The sequence below is a fragment of the Onychostoma macrolepis genome, chromosome 06 (genome assembly GCF_012432095.1).
Source record: "Onychostoma macrolepis isolate SWU-2019 chromosome 06, ASM1243209v1, whole genome shotgun sequence".
NCBI classification, from domain to species: Eukaryota; Metazoa; Chordata; class Actinopteri; order Cypriniformes; family Cyprinidae; genus Onychostoma; species Onychostoma macrolepis.
The window spans coordinates 10,093,216-10,113,704 of NC_081160.1; the positions used below are offsets into that span (position 1 = coordinate 10,093,216).

Genomic DNA, 20,489 nt, shown 5'->3' on the forward strand with positions numbered 1-20,489 from the left:
GAGGGCAGCACACTCCTAGACAATGGACCCCAAGGGGGTGGGGTGGGGGGTGGGGGGTTAAGTTTTGGCTCGTTTGCATCCAACAATTATCTCCTTCTTGTAATGGTGTCTGAAATGAACTTTTCCTTTGCCTTTCACTTCCTTTCATTGCATCACTTCACCGCTTTGAATGAGAGATTCTATGAGAATGCTAATGGATCTCTTTCTTCATGCATAATAGACGTTCTTGGGTTGCATTATCTACTGTATAATAAAGCACCTGCTAATGTTCACTAGAAGACTAAACCCTGCTGAAAAAAGATGGTCTCCCAGCCTCACCAAGCTGTTGTTTAAAACTAGCCAACAGACTGGGTGACCAGCAAACCAGTTTGGAGTAGTTTAATATCTTCTTTCTTTTTTCTTTTTTCTTTTTGTCCTTCAAGCAGGAAAAGCATCACAAACAAGTTGCTTTACAATGCATTTTCTAAGGGTACAATTGGCTGTTAGATGTTTAATAATTTAACATTTTATAGCTTGATAAAATGACATCTTTAGTGTACCTCCAAAAAACAAACAAAAAAATTATCAATGCACTAAAGAAAAAAAATTATTTTAATAATATATTTATTAAAATCTTTGGACAAGCAATTTGAAGAACAAAACAGGCAAGGAAAACAAAGACATTAACAGAAATGAATCCTATTTTTCTTGGCATGAATACTTGTTTGACACCTGTTTTCTGTAAACTGTTTCATTATTTTGACTAATATCGATTTTAGCTAGATTGGGATTTGATTAAGTAGTCCTAATACAATTTACACAAGACAAAGGGTTTACTAGTATTAAGTCAAGATCAGTGTCAGAAAATCCTGAACATATGGTGAAGTAATATAGTAATATAGGCACAGATAGCATGACATAGGGAATATGTAAAATGTTAAAGAAATTAACATGATGTCCTGTTTACACTTAAAAGTGTACTCTGTCTTGGGAAAACTTCCTTTTTTGTTGTATACTCAGTGCCTGAAAGAAAATATTAACAAAAACATACAATTAGTTCAAATATGCAAGAAAACTGGGAAAATAAATGTAATTTTACTAAGATTATTTGTTCAGTTCAGATCACCTTTTTCTTGGCTTTATCAAATGATAATCCTTTAGCACTTAGAGCAGCTATCTTGCTCTCAATGTCTGAGACCTGATAAGATAAATAAATAAATAGATAGATAGATAGATAGATAGATAGATAGATAGATAGATAGATAGATAGATAGATAGATAGTTACTCACCTCACTTTCTGTGCTCTGAACTTTGGAAGCTGCCAAAGCAACCTGGTCCTCCAGTTCAGAGAGCTCTGAATCAGTTAAAGGGCTGCCGTAGTGATTCTTGGTATTCTGCTCAATCATTTGCAATTTTTTCGCCATATCGAAGGACTTCCCTGCACTCATGTACACCTGCAGTGAAAAGAAAAGAAAGAAAATAGAGTTCTGAACAAATATCTTACACACTTAAGTAATATAAAACCGCTTGTTTATGCCATTGATAATCCAAGTGTCTAATCTCTCTCCTCCACACAAACATAATAATATCTATTAGAGGGACAAGCTTACATTTTCCTCAAGTTCCCTGTATGCATCATCAGCCTGCTTAAGATCTGTGCCCGCTAACTGAAGTCTGTCATTAGGATTTGAGGGGGCCAACTCGTTCATAGCGCTTTCTGTGGCATTAATTGTTCTTAGAATCTCAGTTGTGATGTCGCATAGGGCCGCCGCGGTGGATCTCTGAAAGCAATTAACCGAGAGAAGCCTAATCAGCATTAAAACCCTAAAATGACTGTAGTCAGGTATTAACATGGCTAAGGTTATAGCTAAATGAGTTGCTAATGCTGCTAATGCTTCATGGTATTTAGATAAGATAGAGATTAGTTATGAAAATAACCCAGGGGTGCTATGAACTTCTTTCAGTTGTTTCTTTGGTTATGCTAATAAAGATGCTAGCGATAAAACTCTGCTTTTTAAGATGATTAATAAAGTATTTGTGCTCTGGCATTCTATAAAATATTTTACGGGAAGCTTGTGGTAAATTTCATGACTTTTAAAACCCACTTGTATTTCACTAGTACTCTGATAACGAGATACCTGAATCTGCATTAATTGCTCTACTGACAAAACATTAAAATACATTTCATCAGGAAAACCTTACCTTGCACAAAGACTGCATTTTTTGGCCTTCTTGGATGCGTGTGTTGTCTGAGTCCTCACCTTTTGTGCTTCAGTGGGCATCTCATCACTGGACGAGCTCAGGGGTTCTTGGGATGCAGGGGCCACTGGTGCCTGGTTCCCCCTCACAGCGGACCCTTTGGACTGAGGAGGCCTCTTCGGCTCGTCCTCATCAGAGGAAAGCGCTTTGTCACTCATCAGCTCATCTAGTTTTCTCCTCAGCTTCTCCTCCTCCATCTGCCCTGATGTGGGCTGGACAGGCTACAGACATTCAACATAAGTACTTAATATTAAAATCATGAGAGAATGACCTATGAAACCTTTAGCCCAAACTTTTTAATACAAAGGGCGGCTCTACTATTGCCTAATAAGATGTTCTGGAATAAAAAGTGTTTCTGTTTTGAGAGTTTTAATCATACCTGATCAGAAGGCAAAGTAATTTTCTCTTCCAGTCGATTTAAGAGACTCTCGATGGCAGACATCCTCTTGCTGAGTTCATTGATCTAACTCGCAGCAACAGGGAAAAAAAAGGGGGAAAAAAAACAAAGTTGCTGATTGATGAAATGAACACAAGGCAGTCAGACTTAGTTAGAAAGAAGCCATCTGAATGTAAATCATTCATCGTAATCATACTACAATAACAGACAAAACTTAAGGTAACTCAAACTAGTCTAACCTATAATCATTTATTAAAAGGTGTAATAAAAAAACAGTACTTTTACAAGATGTTCAAATATCAAGATATATTTTTTTCTGTAAATATCTGTAAGATTTTTTTTTTATGATTTTGAATGAAGATTCTTATACTCACCAAGGCCACATTTAGTTGATCAAAAAAAAAAAAAAAGCAAAATAGTAGTCAAGTCAAGTCAAGTCACCTTTATTTATATAGCGCTTTTAACAATACAGATTGTGTCAAAGCACTTAACAGTATCAAATTGGAGGATAGAGTGTCAGTAATGTATAATGATAAGATTAAACACTCAATTTTCAGTTAAAGGCATTTCATTATTGAATTCAGAGGTGTCATTGTCTAGCTCAGTTTAGTTTAAATAGTATCTGTGCAATCAAATCGGCGATAATCGCTAGAAATTATTGTGAATATTACCATTTAAAATAATGTTGTTTTTTTTCTCTCTTTTAATATATTATAAAAAGACATTTGTGTTGGGAAAGCTGGCAAAGCAGTCTTCAGTGTCACACGATCCTCCAGAAATCATTGTAATACGCTGATGTGGTGCTCAAGTAACATTTCTTATTATTATCTCATCAGGTTAAAAATAGTTGCACTACTTATTATTTTGTAAAATCTGTGATGCATTTTTATTTCAGGATTTTTCAATGAATAGAAAGTTCAAACAAAACAGCATTTCTTTGAAATTGAAAATCTTGTAACAGTCTTTACTTTTACTTTTGATCAATTAAATGTGTCCTTACTGAATAAAAATATTATTTAAAAAAAAAAAAAAAAAATCTTACTGACCCCAAACCTTTCATCGACGGTGTTTAAATGTTTAAAATAATTTACACCCACATGAGGTGAAGAGCTAAGTCATATCAGTTTTTGTCAAGGGGTTTTGTTGATGAAATCACATGCTGAAAACTGCTCATTTTGCCTCACTGAGATGTATAATTATATTATGAATGCAAAGAAAGCCCCTTAATCTCTGATCGTACCGGTGGTGCACTCTGATGAATGTTTTCCTGAGATGATGCTCGACTGCGGCGGCGTGGGGGCAGCTGATAGACGGGGTAACGGAACATATCCTCCTCCTCTGAAGTATCCAGGTAGATCTGGCGTGGAGCCACAGAGGAGTTGATTTTCGAGAGAGAGCGAGCACGTACCATTCTGTGTTCAGAGTGTGTGCCATCATCTAAAACAAAAATAAAAGAGACAAATTGGTTAATCTGTTTATTGCTGTTTAAAAAAAAAATCCATCAGAGGTCCCCTGGTGAATATCAAGAATAATGCATCTATACTATACAACTAACATACTAATTAAACAGGCATTAAAATACAATATTTTAAAACTATAAGATTTGTAGTACTTAACATCTTAACCTTTTAATATATTTAACCTTGACTCCAATCATCCGCATTATAACCCTACATTATGAATTTTTTGCAAGTAATTTTCAAAAGGTTATGTCATCACAAATTGGTTTCTCATTCAGTATGTTTTACAATAAAAACATCTATCAAAATTACAATAATTTGCAATACATTCTCTGAAAACAAGGTTTAAAACAAAACAAAAAACTTATTTTATTTTAGCGGTGTAATATTGTATAGGCAAAGGCAACATTAATAGTATTTCTGTGTAATCTAAACATTTTTGTGCATGCGCAAATCCTTTTAGACTGAAATCTAAAATCCCAGATTTTTTTTTGTAAAAGTGTGCATTTGTGAAAGGAGGAGGAAGAGAAACAAAGAAAGAAAGGAAAACCAACAGAATGTGTTTGCTTCACCTGGGCGCAAGAACTTGTCGAGACTTTTCCTGCGGTTCATGCGATGATGATGGTGATGGTACATGTCAGAGTTGTATTCTACATCATTCCGCTGACTTCTGTCTTCATGGATGTACTGGAGAATAGAGAAAAGTGTCTATAATGCCTGAGTGCCCATAAGAGGGGATGTTTATAACAATACGAGTCCTCTCAATACCTGGACAGACTGTCTGCGAGAGTGAGTGCTATATTCATCCATGTCAAGATCCATGGGGTGGACAGAGAGAAGACGCTTGGTCTTTCGCATCTGAGAAAAAGTCAAGGTGATTTTAGACTTTCAAAGTACTGGTTTAAGAGAGCTTTGTTATCATAATTGCACACTTTAAAATATTCTCACTCTGCTTCTAGACAATGATTTAAAAATGTTTACAGGGGTTTATGATATAACGTATAGCACTCAACGGCTATACATTTAACTACTTTAAACTACAAAAAAAATGTTCCCGGCTTTCATAGAGTACTGGTCCCCTTATGCACTACACAAAATGTGTACCACTAATACACTCTGCTCTAAAATAATGAGCCACACTGTAAAAAAAAAAAAAAAAAGTTGCGCGAACTTAAAAAACAATTTTTTACCAGCTTCAGCAGATTTTTGAGTTTGCTCAACTTATTTTTGTGGGAGATTCTCACATTTTTGTTGTATAAACTTAGAACGACAAGTTGAGAAAACTCTCAAATCTGCTGAAGCTGGTTGCCTTAAAATTTTAAGTTGGCTCAACTTCTTTTTTTTTTTACAGTGCACTAAGTTAACTCGCGAAAGCCTTAAAAAAAGCCCCTGAAATGCATATTGAAACATCAATTCAAATGCATGACGAAATTTAGTCTACCTGCTTATAACGTTGAGCTTCAGATGCATCCAAATGTTCATCTTCATGACCATTATATACATCTAAGAATAAAACATATTACATATTACAGTGGTACACTATGAAAAGGGATAGCTTCAGTACTGATAAATGTTAACACAGTTTGGCCAAGTGCCCTCAGTTTTCTCTGTGACAGCATAAGCTGATTTCCTATAGTTTTCTTCGCAACACCATGAATGTATTTGTGTACTCACTGCGCACATCAGGCATGCTCTGTGTGTCATCATCACGGTGCCCTAAAGAAACAAAGGACAATAACGTCAGTGCTGGTCTTGTGCAAATGAGAATACAAGGGGGAAAATAGACATTCTTGAATATTTAACTGATTTATCAGGCATTTTTAACAAATTCAATATTTGAGAAATTACTTCTGATAGAAGTTGTTGTACATAATACCACAATAAAATATACTGAACCTATATAACAGTAAACATAGAACATTAACAGTTGTACAGCTGTAAACCAAATACAGTTGTCCCTTCAGTCGGCTTTAACCTTGGGCTAAATGATCTGCACCTCCATATGTGCATTCAGCCAAGGTTTCTCATTTTTTCTGTTTAACATGTCCTGTCGTGCAAGTCCATAAACAACATCAGCAAGTTCTGCAGTGCCCCAGACACAGCATGTGACCCAGTTATGGCCTTGGCACTTGGGACACAGCCTCTGCAGAGTTCTTTGAATTCAACTGTCTGATAAACAAATCCTCTTGGTAACTAAATACACACAGACATAATGATAACACATGGGTCTAGCCATTGCTGTCTCTTGCTGTTCTTCATCTGAAAGGCAATATACACAGGCTTTACTATGTTGAACTGATCATTGATGATCATTCTTGTTAAGCTGATGAGTTTTTAATGTTTGCTGAAAATGTTTTTAGAAATCTGTTGAAATTGTTGATAGTGAAATTATGGTCAAATTAAAATGGTCAAATACAGTGGGGGAAAAAATAATTTGATCCCCTGCTGATTTTGTACGTTTGCCCACTGACAAAGAAATGATCAGTCTATGATTTTAATGGTAGGTTTATTTGAACAGTGAGAGACAGAATAACAACAAAAAAATCCAGAAAAACGCATTTCAAAAAAGTTATGAATTGATTTGCATTTTAATGAGTCAAATAAGTATTTGATCCCCTATTAATCACCTAGATTTCTGGCTCCAAGGTGTCTTTTACACAGGTAAGGAGCTGAGATTAGGAGCACTCTCATAAAGGGAGTGCTCCTAATCTCAGTTTGTTACCTGTATAAAAGACACCTGTCCACAGAAACAATCAATCAATCAGATTCCAAACTTTCCACCATGGTCAAGACCAAAGAGCTGTCCAAGGATGTCAGGGACAGGATTGTAGACCTACACAAGGCTGGAATGGGCTACAAGACCATCACCAAGCACCTTGGTGAGAAGGTGACAACAGTTGGTGTGATTATTCGCAAATGGAAGAAACACAAAATAACTGTCAATCTCACTCAGTCTGGGGCTCCATGCAAGATCTCCCCTCGTGGAGTTTCAATGATCATGAGAACGGTGAGGAATCAGCCCAGAACTACACGGGAGGATCTTGTCAATAATCTCAAGGCACCTGGGACCATAGTCACCAAGAAAACAATTGGTAACACACTACGCCGTGTAGGATTGAAATCCTGCAGCGCCCGCAAGGTCCCCCCTGCTCAAGAAAGCACATGTACAGGCCCATCTGAAGTTTGCCAATGATTCAGAGGAGAACTGGGTGAAAGTGTTGTGGTCAGCTGAGACCAAAATCGAGCTCTTTGGCATCAACTCAACTCACCGTGTTTGGAGGAGGAGGAATGCTGCCTATGACCCCAAGAACACCATCCCCACCGTCAAACATGGAGGTGGAAACATTATGCTTTGGGGGTGTTTTTCTGCTAAGGGGACAGGACAAATGCACCGCATCAAAAGGACGATGGACGGGGGCATGTACCGTCAGGGCCAGGGCATTAAAAATGGGTCGTGGATGGGTATTCCAGCATGACAATGACCCAAAACACACGGCCAAGGCAACAAAGGAGTGGCTCAAGAAGAAGCACATTAAGGTCCTGGAGTGGCCTAGCCAGTGTCCAGACCTTAATCCCATAGAAAATCTGTGGAGGGAGCTGAAGGTTCGAGTTGCCAAACCTCAGCCACGAAACCTTAATGACTTGGAGAGGATCTGCAATCCCCTCCAATGAGTGGGACAAAATCCCTCTTGAGATGTGTACAAACCTGGTGGCCAACTACAAGAAACATCTGACCTCTGTGATTGCCAACAAGGGTTTTGCCACCAAGTACTAAGTACTATGTTTTGTGAAGAGGTCAAATACTTATTTCACTCATTTAAAAGGCAAATCAATTTATAACTTTTTTGAAATTTGTTTTTCTGGATTTTTGTTGTTGTTGTTATTCTGTCTCTCACTGTTCAAATAAACCTACCATTAAAATTATAGACTGATCATTTCTTTGTCAGTGGGCAAACGTACAAAATCAGCAGGGGATCAAATACATTTTTTCCCCACTGTATATATTTTAAGTATTATGCTGAAATTACTGCCATGGTTTTTTTAATACTAGCAGAAGTTTGCAGATAATAAATATTTGCATTCATTCATTTAGTAGCCGATTGTCCAAATATAAAGGTGAAATAATAAAATAAGTTCAGCTGAAATGAATATTTCATGGTGAGTAGCTATCTAATAAGTGGGATAATGTACAGTTAGCCGGTCATTATTGCAAAATAAACTCCTGTAGGGTAATACAAGACCACTCTATTCCAAGGCCTAATCATCATGCCAAGGTTTATTTTACGTTAATGACTGTACATTATCTCTTCTTAACACTCACTTGCTTGCATAACCACTTAAAATGACTGGTGATACTGAAACAGGATGATGATGTGACAGCTTATATGGACACAATAAAGGTTATCAGGAGGCTTTTAATAGCACTCACCCTCTTCATTTAATCTCTTGTACAGTGACCTCATCACTTTTGCGCTGCCAAAACGCTTGAAGCGAGAGCGCACATTGTCATGGTACCACCCCAAGGTTCCAATTTTCAGGACCCTGCAAAAACAAACAAGTGTTATGTAAAGAATTCATATTAGTGATTCATTATACTAACTTTATAGTTTATTTAAGTGTATAAGCTGTACTTTTTTTTTCTAAATATTATCAGATGTTGGAACTTTTTCTAACCTGGACATACGACAGGGGTCGCATACCCAGCCACGCTCCTTTTTGTTGTAGCGGCTGCAGGTCTTGCAGGTGTAGAGTTTACAGTCCATACACTGCCGTTTGCTGTTCATCAGGAACTTAAAGGGCTGCAGGCAGTGGATACAGTGAGAGTCAGTCAGGTTTGACTGAGACCCCAGGAGTTCCCTCTTTGTTTCTTCCTTCTCAATTTTGGATTTAAGCTCCCTGTGGTATAATACAAATAAACAGACAAACAAATTACAGATATTACATACACACACACACACACATACATATATATACAGGTGCTGGTCATATAATTAGAATATCATCAAAAAGTTGATTTATTTCACTAATTCCATTCAAAAAGTGAAACTTGTATATTATATTCATTCATTACACACAGACTGATATATTTCAAATGTTTATTTCTTTTAATTTTGATGATTAGAGCTTACAGCTCATGAAAGTCAAAAATCAGTATCTCAAAATATTAGAATATTACTTAAGACCAATATAAAGAAAGGATTTTTATAAATCTTGGCCAACTGAAAAGTATGAAAATTAAAAGTATGAGCATGTACAGCACTCAATACTTAGTTGGGGCTCCTTTTGCCTGAATTACTGCAGCAATGCGGCGTGGCATGGAGTCGATCAGTCTGTGGCACTGCTCAGGTGTTATGAGAGCCCAGGTTGCTCTGATAGTGGCCTTCAGCTCATCTGCATTGTCGGGTCTGGTGTCTCTCATCTTCCTCTTGACAATACCCCATAGATTCTCTATGGGGTTCAGGTCAGGCGAGTTTGCTGGCCAATCAAGCACAGTAACACTATGGTCATTGAACCAGCTTTTGGTACCTTTGGCAGTGTGGGCAGGTGCCAAGTCCTGCTGGAAAATGAAATCAGCATCTCCATAAAGCTTGTCAACAGAAGGAAGCATGAAGTGCTCTAAAATTTCCTGGTAGATGGCTGCGTTGACTGTGGACATCAGAAAACACAGTGGACCAATACCAGCAGATGACATGGCAGCCCAAATCATCACTGACTGTGGAAACTTCACACTGGACTTCAAGCAACATGGATTCTGTGCCTCTCCACTCTTCCTTCAGACTCTGGGACCTTGATTTCCAAATGAAATGTAAAATTTACTTTCATCTGAAAAGAGGACTTTGGACCACTGAGCAACAGTCCAGTTCTTTTCTCCACAGCCCAGTTAAGATGCTTCTGGCGTTGTCTCTGGTTCAGAAGTGGCTTGGTAGCCCTTTTCCTGAAGACGTCTGAGTGTGGTGACTCTTGATGCACTGACTCCAGCTTCAGTTCTCTCCTTGTGAAGCTCTCCCAAGTGTTTGAATCGGCTTTGCTTGACTGTATTCTCAAGCTTGCGGTCATCCCTGTTGCTTGTGCACCTTTTCCTACCCAAATTCTTCCTTCCAGTCAACTTTGCATTTAATATGCTTTGATACAGCACTCCGTAAACAGCCACACCTTTCAGTAATGACCTTCTGTGACTTACCCTCTTTGTGGAGGGTGTCAATGTTCGTCTTCTGGATCATTGCCAAGTCAGGAGTCTTCCCCATTATTGTGGTTTCAAAGAACAAGAGATACCCAGAATTTATACTGTAGGGATGGTCATTTATTCAAACTCAAATGTAAATATTCTAATATTTTGAGATACTGATTTTTGACTTTCATGAGCTGTAAGCTCTAATCATCAAAATTAAAAGAAATAAACATTTGAAATATATCAGTCTGTGTGTAATGAATGAATATAATATACAAGTTTCACTTTTTGAATGGAATTAGTGAAATAAATCAACTTTTTGATGATATTCTAATTATATGACCAGCACCTTATTATATATTAAATATAAATTATTTACAGTGGATATTGCTTCTATTTTAACATTTATATTATATGATATATTTTCTTTTTTCCATTATATTATGAGTATTGTTATTATTACTTTTTGTGTATTGTTATTATTATTTTAATTTTATTTTTTAAAGCCTCCCATGGACAAGTGTTAAAAATTGGCATGTGTGCTAAAACACTTGCAAATGCACATGTTCGTCCAATGTAATTGCAATGACCATGTCAAATAAAATTAATAATAATAATTACATTTTCCTTTATTTGTTTTCACTTAAGCAGTACCATTTCTAGGCATAGGCAAGCTATGCGGTCGCCTAGAGCACCACCAGCTAGAGGGGGCGCCAATGAGCGCACGTAATGCCACTACATTTTAACAGGGTTGTGATCAAGAGTGGCACGGACACCCTGAAATATGATTGCCGCCCCCACTGGATCCCCCAACATCATTGGGCTAGAGGACTGTCATTCTGATGATGCCTGTCAATTGCTGCCTCTGATTGTTGCATGCAAAGTTTGCATTTGGATTTGGAGCACTCAACAATGCTATTAGATCAATGGGTTCTGTCAGTGTTTTGGTAAGTTTTTTTTTGCTGTGCAAGTTCAAAGGACAATTTAAAATATTGGTAAAGAGTGCACAAAATCAGTATTTTGTTCAGGCAGTATTGAAATCATGTTTTATGTGAAACTGGTCTAAAAGGTGTGCGTTTTTGCGCCAATGCATTGTTAAAGGTGCCATATATAGGTGATTGTCTTCAGAAACATTTTTTGTTATTCTGGTTGAAAGTCCCTTCACATCCTGATAGCAATCATTAAGTTAAGTGATCTAAATGTATTTATCTGTATTTATATTCTGTGGAAGCTGTAGGACCAAGAAATGTCCGTCCAATCAAAATTCTCGGTCCGAGCGTTTTAATTGGCTTTCTTACCTGCCTGTCAATGTATGTATTTGCGTACCTCTGACTGAGCACCCGGTTCGCGCAGACAGGATACATCATCAGCGCATTCACGCACGCTGTGCGGACAGAGCAAGAATGGCAGGCAAACAACAACCTGATCTTCCTTCCTGGTATTGTAGTACTTTTACTAACTGTGCTGTAAAGTTTTCTCACCAGTGAATGACACATGATGTAGCCCAGCGGTTCCCAATTCCAGTTCCAAATCCTATGTGTGATGACAATTTCTTAGCAACTAGGGATTGTAACATAGAGCTATACAGGCATCCAGCGGCTATAATGGTATCACAGATAATAAACTGTGCAAAATGTTTTATCATAACAGTCAATTTACAAATAGGCCTAATGCATTCAGATTTGTGGAATTCACAATGCGCTGAATTTCCACAAATTAGTGTCATTATTATGACAACCAATTTGAATGTGACAGGAAACTGATGTCTGAAAAAGAAATTATATATATATAATATATATATACATAACACACAAATATAATTTGTAATTGTATCAATGTTGTTATTTAAGATTTGAGAGTTTACATAATCAGTTTTATGTTATTTTGTATGTAATCTTAATTAACTTGTTTGGGTGTTGGTGTTGGAGTTGGGGGTGGGGGTGGGGGGTGGGGGGGTGCTAATAGGGAGATTTCGCCTGGGGAGTCAAAATGGCTATAAACGGCCCTGCACTTAAGTTAATCTTTAATAACACTAACAATTTACAAAACGTGTTAAATATAATCTTTGGAAAATCACAAGGTGATTAGGAATTTTTCATGCTTTACATTATAATGTTATGATGTCTAAATTCACTTGTAATATTTAAAATGTCTGATTTTAGTTTTTAGATTTGCATGTTTGATTTATTTAAACAAAACATTACAGAATTATTTAGTATTATTTAGTATTATACATAACATTAAATAAAATAATTATTGAAAATATTTATAGGGTTACCAACCCTGCCAGAATTTTAATATAAGTGCATCTCTAATTGTTACAACAAGACTCATACAGTGGGGTCCTTTAATGTCAGTTAACATTGTGAATGCAATGATTTCAAAACTAAGTAACACAAGTTCCACTGAATTTTCCAGTATATTCACCATCAGCATTGGAACGTATAATGGGTGTTGTAAGACAGTCTAATCAAGAACTAACCAAATATAACTGTCCTTGCCAACAAATAGAAAGAACATCATCTTCCAAATAACAATTCAATAGCCACACAGAGACCTCCTTGTACAAAAAGAATAGAGCTCTGGGGCATCATGTTTTCCCAGCCTGTGGAATGGTGTGATCAGGCCTTGTGACTGTACCATGATCATCATGATGTCTTTACAACAGCAGCCTTTCACACTTTGTGGCCTTTCTCATAACCTTGTTCTGCTAGCGATTATTAAGAAATTATGCAATTGTAGATTCTAGATCTCACAGTGCACTATAAACCTTCTATGTCTTTTGGAGTCATTGCTGCCAGATTACTAACAGTAACCAGTAACCAATGTTAAATCATGTCAGATTTATCTCTATGGTAATATAAAGTTTAATCATGTAAATTAAATTCCTTACCCAAGCCTCTCCTCTTCCTTTTTCCTAAGGACGAAGTCTCTCTGAATGACTTCCCACACATGTTTGGCCTCCTCTTCTGTTAGTCTGGACAGGTCCAACTTCTTGTCCATTTTCGGAGCTTAGTTGATCTTTTTTTTAAACCAAATTAAGAGTAAACATGACATAAATAAGAAGTCTAAGGATAATGTGACTCTTATAATTCCATCTCTCTACCTTAGATATAACAGGTTTCCAATATGAGCTAACAGAACATACAACATGATCATATAAAGCACTGCAGTCATAATCATAATCAAAAGTCCATTCATTGGGTGTGACTGTTTTCATAACTACAACACATCTGCAAAATAAATAATTAAATAAATGGAGTAAACACCTCTTTTAATAATTCAAATGAAGTTTGTCAAATTCCATTTTTTCCATGAAAATTAGTGGTAACACAACAACTGCAATATCATAAACAAACATTCTGAAGACTTTTCTTTAGTAGTAGTGTCATAGTAGTGTCATTCTGTGGTAGTAGTGTCATTCTAATTCAAAGTGCATTGATTGTCATGGCTCCTCATAAATAAAGCATTCATGTTGTGATCATGTAATAATTTCAGCCATGAGTAACTGAACCTAGGAAATGAATCAAGTCTTAAAGATACCTGCTGCGGTCATTAGAAAGTAATGCAAAATCACAGTGTGACAGCATACATGCACTCTTCACATTTATAACTTTAACAGCAGTAAGAACAACTGATTTTAATAATATCATTAAAATGGTTAACCTATTAAAGCATTTAAAAGCAGGCTTTACGCTAACAGAAATAGTTTCACAAGTGATAATGAAGATTTTGTTTACCTTGCTTGCAGACAAGTAGCTGCTCTTGCCAAGTCTCTTGGGATGAGGCAGATAATGTGAAGGTATGGCAATCGTAATCACATGTCTAGCATTTCAAATGAAATGTGGTGGAGGAGAAGCTCCACCCTTTCCTTGCTTGAAATAAACAGAATAATGAATGCATTAAGATAATAACCGTTGTTTAACAAGATATTATTAGTTGTTGTATTTCTTTTCTTCTTTTTTTTTTTTTGCCTTTGTTGTATTGATTCTTTTTTTCTTATTGATTTATTTTTTTATTGTAAAATAAACAGCTGATTGAATGTTAGGCTATTTCATGTTATTTTGTATTTAAATTTTAACAGTTTAAAATGATTGTATTATGTTTTGTACAACAGATAGTCCAACAGAACTGGAACTTTTTACTATTTCTGTCTGTATAGAGGGCAGGCATATTGAGGAGTTTGAGATATGACAATATTCTTCTCAGACATCTATATAAAATATGGATTGCAAGTTGAATTGTAAGTAAACCTCATTGGTTCTTGCATGTCAAGCCAACAAGTTTGATTTTCTGTTTACTGTATTTGATGTATGTGCATCGATCAACAGTTATATGGTAATAAAAGCCTGAATTAAATCTGTGCACATTAAGCGATCATGTCTCTTCAGAAGAATTAAAACTGCTTGATTCATATCATTTTTTTAACAGTCTCTTTATGGGCTTTCTGAAGCATCAAAGAATTAATGTAATGGACTTTCAATTGGAGGAAAAAAAAACTTAGGTGTAATTAAAAATATCTTCATTTGTGTTTCAAAGATTAACTAAGTTGTTTCAGAGGTTGAGTAAATGATAACAATTAAAATTTAAAACATATACAGTGTGTGTGTATATATATATATATATATATATATACAGTATATACACCCACACCCACACATGATAACAAAAACATAGTGTGTGTGTGTATATATATATATGTATATATATATATATATATATATATATACAGTATAAATACAGTATATACACACACACCCACACATGATAACAAAAACAAAAACATATACAGTGTGTGTGTGTATATATATGTATATATATATATACAGTATAAATACAGTATATACACACACACCCACACATGATAACAATTAAAAATTGAAAACACACACACACACACACACACACACACACTATTTATGTTTTGCAATTTAATTAAAAAAAAAGCTAACACTCTTATATTCTAGATTCACTGCACACAAACTGAAATATTTTAAGATTTTTGGTGATGGTTATAACTTTCACTTTAGGAATATAAAAAATTCAGTATCTCCAAAAAGATTTATATTGCATTTTGAGCATGATTAGTTTGATTAATTTTGAGTATAAATACTGGGTAACTTCTGGGCTAGTTTACAGAATGTAACCACAATTATGGGGAAGACTACTGACTTGACAGTTGTCCAGAAGAAGATCAACGACACCCTCCACAAGGAGGGTAAGCCACAGAAGGTAATCGCTGAAAGGGCAGGCTGTTCACAGAGTGCTGTATCAAAATATATTCATAGAAAGTTGACTGGAAGGAAAAAGTGTGGTAGGAAAAGATGATTATCAAGAAAAGCCGATTCAAGAACTTGGGAGAGTTTCACAAGGAGTGGACTGAAGCCGGAGTCAGTGCATCAAGAGTTACCACGCTCAGACGTCTTCAGGAAATGGGCGTCTCTACAGCTGTCTCTTTCCTAGAACAAAGCCACTCCTGAACCAGAAACAATATAAGAAGCATCTCACCTGGGCTAAGGAGAAAAATAACTGGACTGTTGCTCAGTGGCCTACACGGTCCTCTTTTCAGATGAAAGTAAATTTTGAGGCACAGAATCCAAGTTGCTTGAAGTTCAGCGTGAAGTTTCCACAGTCTGTTATGATTTGGGGTGCCTTGTCATCTGCTGGTGTTGGTCCACTGTGCTTTATCAAGTCCAAAATCAATGCAGCCATCTACCAGGAGTACCTCATCTACCTTTAGAGTACCTCATGCTTCCTTCTGCTGACAAGCATCTCCATAAAGCTTGTCAGCAAAAGGAAGCATGAGGTACTCAAAAATAGTAGATTTTCTATGGGGTATTTTCAAGAGGAAGATAAGTAACATCCGACCAAACAACACAGATGAGCTGAAGGCCGCTATCAAAGCAACCTGGGCTTCAATAACGCCTCAGCAGTGCCACAGGCTGATCGCCTCTATGCCACGCCGCACTGAAGCAGTAATCCGTGCAAAAGAGCCCCAACCACGTATTGAGTGCATAATTAAACCCTATGGAGATCTTGAACATTTCAGTTTTGTAAATCTTTTTTTGATTGATGTATGAGAAAATATTCAAATTTTTGGAGATACTGAATTTACATTTTCTTAAGCTGTAAGTCGTAACCATCAGAATTAAAACAAAACACTCTTGAACTATTTCAGTTTATGTGCAATGAATCTAGAATATAAGAAAGTTTGCTTTTTGAATTAAATTACAAGAAATAAATAGCTTTTCCATGATATTCAAATTTTTGGAGATGCACCTGTATATATATATATATATATATATATTTGGTTACTGAAAGAGTTAGTTTCAGTAACCAAATTTGATTGGCCAGTTGTCTTTCTGACAGGATTGTGTCTTGTTTTATTGTTCTTGTTCATGTTTCTTGGTTTCAAGTTTTACCCTTTCACTTTAGTGCTTAGCGTGCCTTTATCATTTTTATTAGTTACTGATTTAGTTCAAATCGTGTCATTAACCCTGTGTAATTATACTCCCTGTTCTGTTCAGTTAGTTGTCTATGTTTGTCACGTTTGAGTGTTGTGATGGTGTATATTCTATTCTATTCTATTCCAGTGTATCTTCTATTTGTGGATTAAAAGTGTCTCCACTGGATTATTTGCGTCATGCATATTCTTCACACAGTGTGCACACACTTTCAAAGACTGCTGATATTTAGTTAAACTGCACTGATTTCACAGTTTGGACCCCCTGCTTGTGTTTGTGGAGTTCCAGATCAAAGTATGCAAGCAGTGTTGAAGAGGAGCAAGGAGCACAGTATATAAACCCATGGGTATTAATTACATGTGTAATAAACCGCTGAATGGCAGACATGCTGATATTTAGTATGACACTTTTCCTCGTGTTTAAATTAAAAATAAAAAAAGTCAGATAATTTGACACCGCCATGTTCAAAGTTTTGAAATCCAATAGCTTTTTCCCTATTGTAATATTCCTTGAACATTTGTGTTTTATAATAACTTTTACATTTATGTGACTTTAGTAAGTAATGGTGCACCCTACAGTAGTGCCTCCGAGGCATATGGCAAGATGACAGAGTGAATGTTTCTATTTACTGTACGCCCATCTACAGGCAATGTCTGTGCATGGTGGCTAAAAATGAATGTGGGATAGTTTTACACATCATAGAGCAGTCTTAGATGTGCACTCTGCAATACCTCAGTAAGGTTCATATCTTTCACTGTGTGCAAAATGACACAGCAGTTTCTATCCTTGCGTTTAGTAGATAAACAAAGATTTTGCATACCCTGCAGCAGTGTCTTTGTCTTAGTGGTTATCAGAAATGTCCCTCTCCAGAGCAGTGGTTCAAGCAAAAAATAAAAAATAATAATAATAATAATGTTTTCTTCATGTAGGTTAGGAGGCTGAATTAGAGAGTGCCCTTTAGTGCAATGGGGCTAGATTATGAGCAGGCTGATTCATTACTCTAAAATTAGCCCCCAATGTACTGCCCTGGCCTTGGGTGCTGGCTAGGGGAAGTCCTGCTCTTATTTAGGGAAACATTGCTGAGCTTTCAGTGACTTTTCTAATGTACCAAATGGATCTTTGCACACACTGGTTGAGTGTTTCATGTTTAAGCTGTAAAGTGGGAGTTTATTAAGAGTATTTAATATATTTTTTGTTGACTGATTATCATATGTCTTAGAGGTTTTTGTTTTTCCATCTTAATTGTATTTAGGCTTTGTTTAAATTATTGTGAGAGTATTGTATCACAAGACCAGTATAGTCTATCGAACCGAATCATGATATGAGTGACTGCAAATCATTGCAAGTTGTATGGCAAATCTTGGAAGAGCACCTTTAAAATAATTTGTTTCTGAGCTGAGAAGAAGGTCTTGACACGCACATGCACACACTTTATCTCGTGCCAGTGTGGCCTCCAGTATGTTAGAAACATGAAAGCTGAGCCTCAAGCTAAACAGATAAAAATACATGACAGACATGCACAATACTATTCACGGCAGCTCAGGCCAACATACTTGGAAAGTTTTAAATCAAGAGGTCAACCCTGCAAACAGCTGTTATATTCTTTTGTTTAAAACCATATGTTATTTGTACTTAATTCCAGTACAGTTTACTTGTACTTATGCTTTTTAAATTAAATGTTAACAAATCTTCATTTATGTTCAATTATTTGTAAATCATGTATAGTGATGCTCTTATTAGGGAGTGGATCCAGTGGTAATATAATGATATACTGACTAATATTTAGGAATATCAATGCTCATTAATTTATCTAATTAGTAATAAATAATTATATATCAATATTTGCTGAGGAAAAAAAAACTCTAAATGGCTCAAATAAACAATTAGAGAGTAATTTTTCACGATGAATAGACAACACAAAAAAAGTGGCTTTTCAAAAAGTTTATGTTTAGGCTATGTTTTAATTATATGTCTCTCCTCTTATATACAAGTTCTTATATTTTGTCTATAGAAAGTTTTTATGACTTCTGCTTCACATCTAGCTTTATAAAGGAAAGTCCATCCAATATATATATATATATATATATATATATATATATATATACATATACAAACAACATAGACAATGTATCCGCGTGACGCAGCTAACACAGAACAGCATATGTTGTTTACGTTCAGTGGATACGCTCCAAAATGGCGGGTAAGGACCCTTGCTGTCTATGGGAGGGCCAGAGAGCTCACGTGATGCATCAAAAATATCTTAATTTGTGTTCCGAAGATGAATGGAGGTCTTACGGGTTTGGAACGACATGACGATGAGTAATAATGACAGAATTCTCATTTTTGGGTGAACTAACCCTTTTTAAAGTTGTATTTTTTGGTTTATTTTATTAAAGTTTATTTTTGGGTAGATACTTACCCAAAGTTGAGTACAGATTTCACTGAGAATCTGTACTTTCACCCCTGGTCTGAATTCGTTAATGGATGTAGTCCATGCAGAGTAAGTCAACAGGGATGCCCAGTCTTTGCATGTTGGATCTTGCCCACGGGGCACTGGGTTCATAGGGAGGTATGGGTAGAAAACTGACAAGTCAGCCTTCACTAAAACCCAAAAAAAGGGTCTACACACATTAGTTTGACTGGTTATACAAAACATCTATTTAAAACATTAGTTTGTACGGTGGCTGAGAGAGCTCTACATGCTGCAAATAGAAAAAAACACCTGCAAATTAAGAAAACAACTTTGTCAATTTTACAACACGCGCTGCAAATGCTCAAAACACAACCAAATAAAGAAACACACTGCAAATAAAAATCGTTGTGAGCATTTGCAGTGTGTTTCTTTATTTGTCTGTGTTGTGCGCATTTGCAGCACCTGCTGTCAAACTGATGAAGATGTTTTCTTGATTTACTGGTGCTTTTTCTATTTGCATGTGTTTTCTGAAGTTGCAGCGGTTTGAGCTCTCTCGGCCACCGTATGTTTGACTGGTTATACAAAACGTTTATTTAAAACATTTAATAAAAATTTATATTTTCATAAATATTCTAAATTAAATGTAGAATGTAACAACATTTTAATACATATTAATAAATTAAAGAATATGAACAAGTTTATGTGGACAGGTCAGCAGTGAAAACACACAGCAGTCTATTGTCTTTGCTTTGTAATCCATTAAAAGTTTAACATCAAATGGCTGGTAGAAGTGCTGACAGGGTTTGGCATGGCAAGAGGTGCCATTATAGTAAAGGTTAAACATTAGCCCTTTACCTCTCCAGCCTTTCTCTCAGCATCAGTGGTTTCATTAAAATAAATAAATACTATATATATTTTAAACAAATTTTCACGGTCCAACAGTGATGGTGAAAAATCATTACAGTTTTTTAAAATAAGAAATTATTGATTAAAATAAGAAAATACTTACTGATCTTCGGACGTGAAGAATCTGCCATCAGACATATAATGGCATTACTTGATTACTTGACATTGTTATTTAAATCCAGTGTTAGGGTTTGTTTTAGGGCCATAGCAACCGTGTCTGTATCTGACAGCAGAGTCAGTGTTAACCTCTGTCCCATAACTTTGTCAAACATGCCTGTAAGCAGCTGTAATTGTCAGGGTTGGAAACATGAGGCCTATAGCTCGCTGTGAGTCTATTCCTGGAGTTCTGTGGCTTCTCTCATTCTCACCATGCTAAAATAGTCACCCACTTTAACTGTGTAGAGCAATGCCTCACAAGGATAGGTGGGAGAGAATGCAGAT

The 20,489-nt window shown here is 36.1% G+C and overlaps 1 protein-coding gene across 7 annotated transcripts; it reads right to left on the reverse strand.

The window, feature by feature from the left end:
- Window positions 1–623: 623 nt before the first annotated feature.
- mlpha (melanophilin a) lies at window positions 624–20,401 on the reverse strand. Of its 7 annotated transcripts, none has more exons than XM_058780255.1 (17): window positions 20,152–20,401; window positions 19,149–19,282; window positions 14,006–14,140; window positions 13,159–13,276; window positions 8,771–8,992; window positions 8,526–8,638; window positions 5,771–5,812; window positions 5,538–5,599; window positions 4,865–4,954; window positions 4,669–4,783; window positions 3,877–4,073; window positions 2,619–2,702; window positions 2,242–2,460; window positions 1,591–1,761; window positions 1,270–1,434; window positions 1,106–1,177; window positions 624–1,002 (listed from the first exon to the last, which is right to left on the reverse strand). In XM_058780255.1, the coding sequence occupies exons 4-17, from the start codon at window positions 13,266–13,268 to the stop codon at window positions 949–951; spliced, it is 1,716 nt and encodes a 571-aa protein (XP_058636238.1). In that variant the 5' UTR covers window positions 13,269–13,276; window positions 14,006–14,140; window positions 19,149–19,282; window positions 20,152–20,401; the 3' UTR covers window positions 624–948. The 7 variants fall into 7 exon arrangements, with proteins under 7 accessions (XP_058636238.1, XP_058636234.1, XP_058636236.1 ...); XM_058780251.1 differs by having other exon boundaries at window positions 13,159–13,286; XM_058780253.1 differs by having other exon boundaries at window positions 13,159–13,286; window positions 19,149–19,312.
- Window positions 20,402–20,489: the final 88 nt, after the last annotated feature.

Coding starts and splice junctions, on each gene's coding strand:
- mlpha (XM_058780255.1), bottom strand. CDS start 13,268: ATGGACAAGAAGTTGGACCTGTCCAGACTAACAGAAGAGGAGGCCAAA. Junction 2,461..2,618: donor TTACTTTGCCTTCTGATCAG/GTATGATTAAAA, acceptor GAATGTCTGTAG/CCTGTCCAGCCCACATCAGG. Junction 1,762..2,241: donor TGCCCACTGAAGCACAAAAG/GTGAGGACTCAG, acceptor AATTGCTTTCAG/AGATCCACCGCGGCGGCCCT.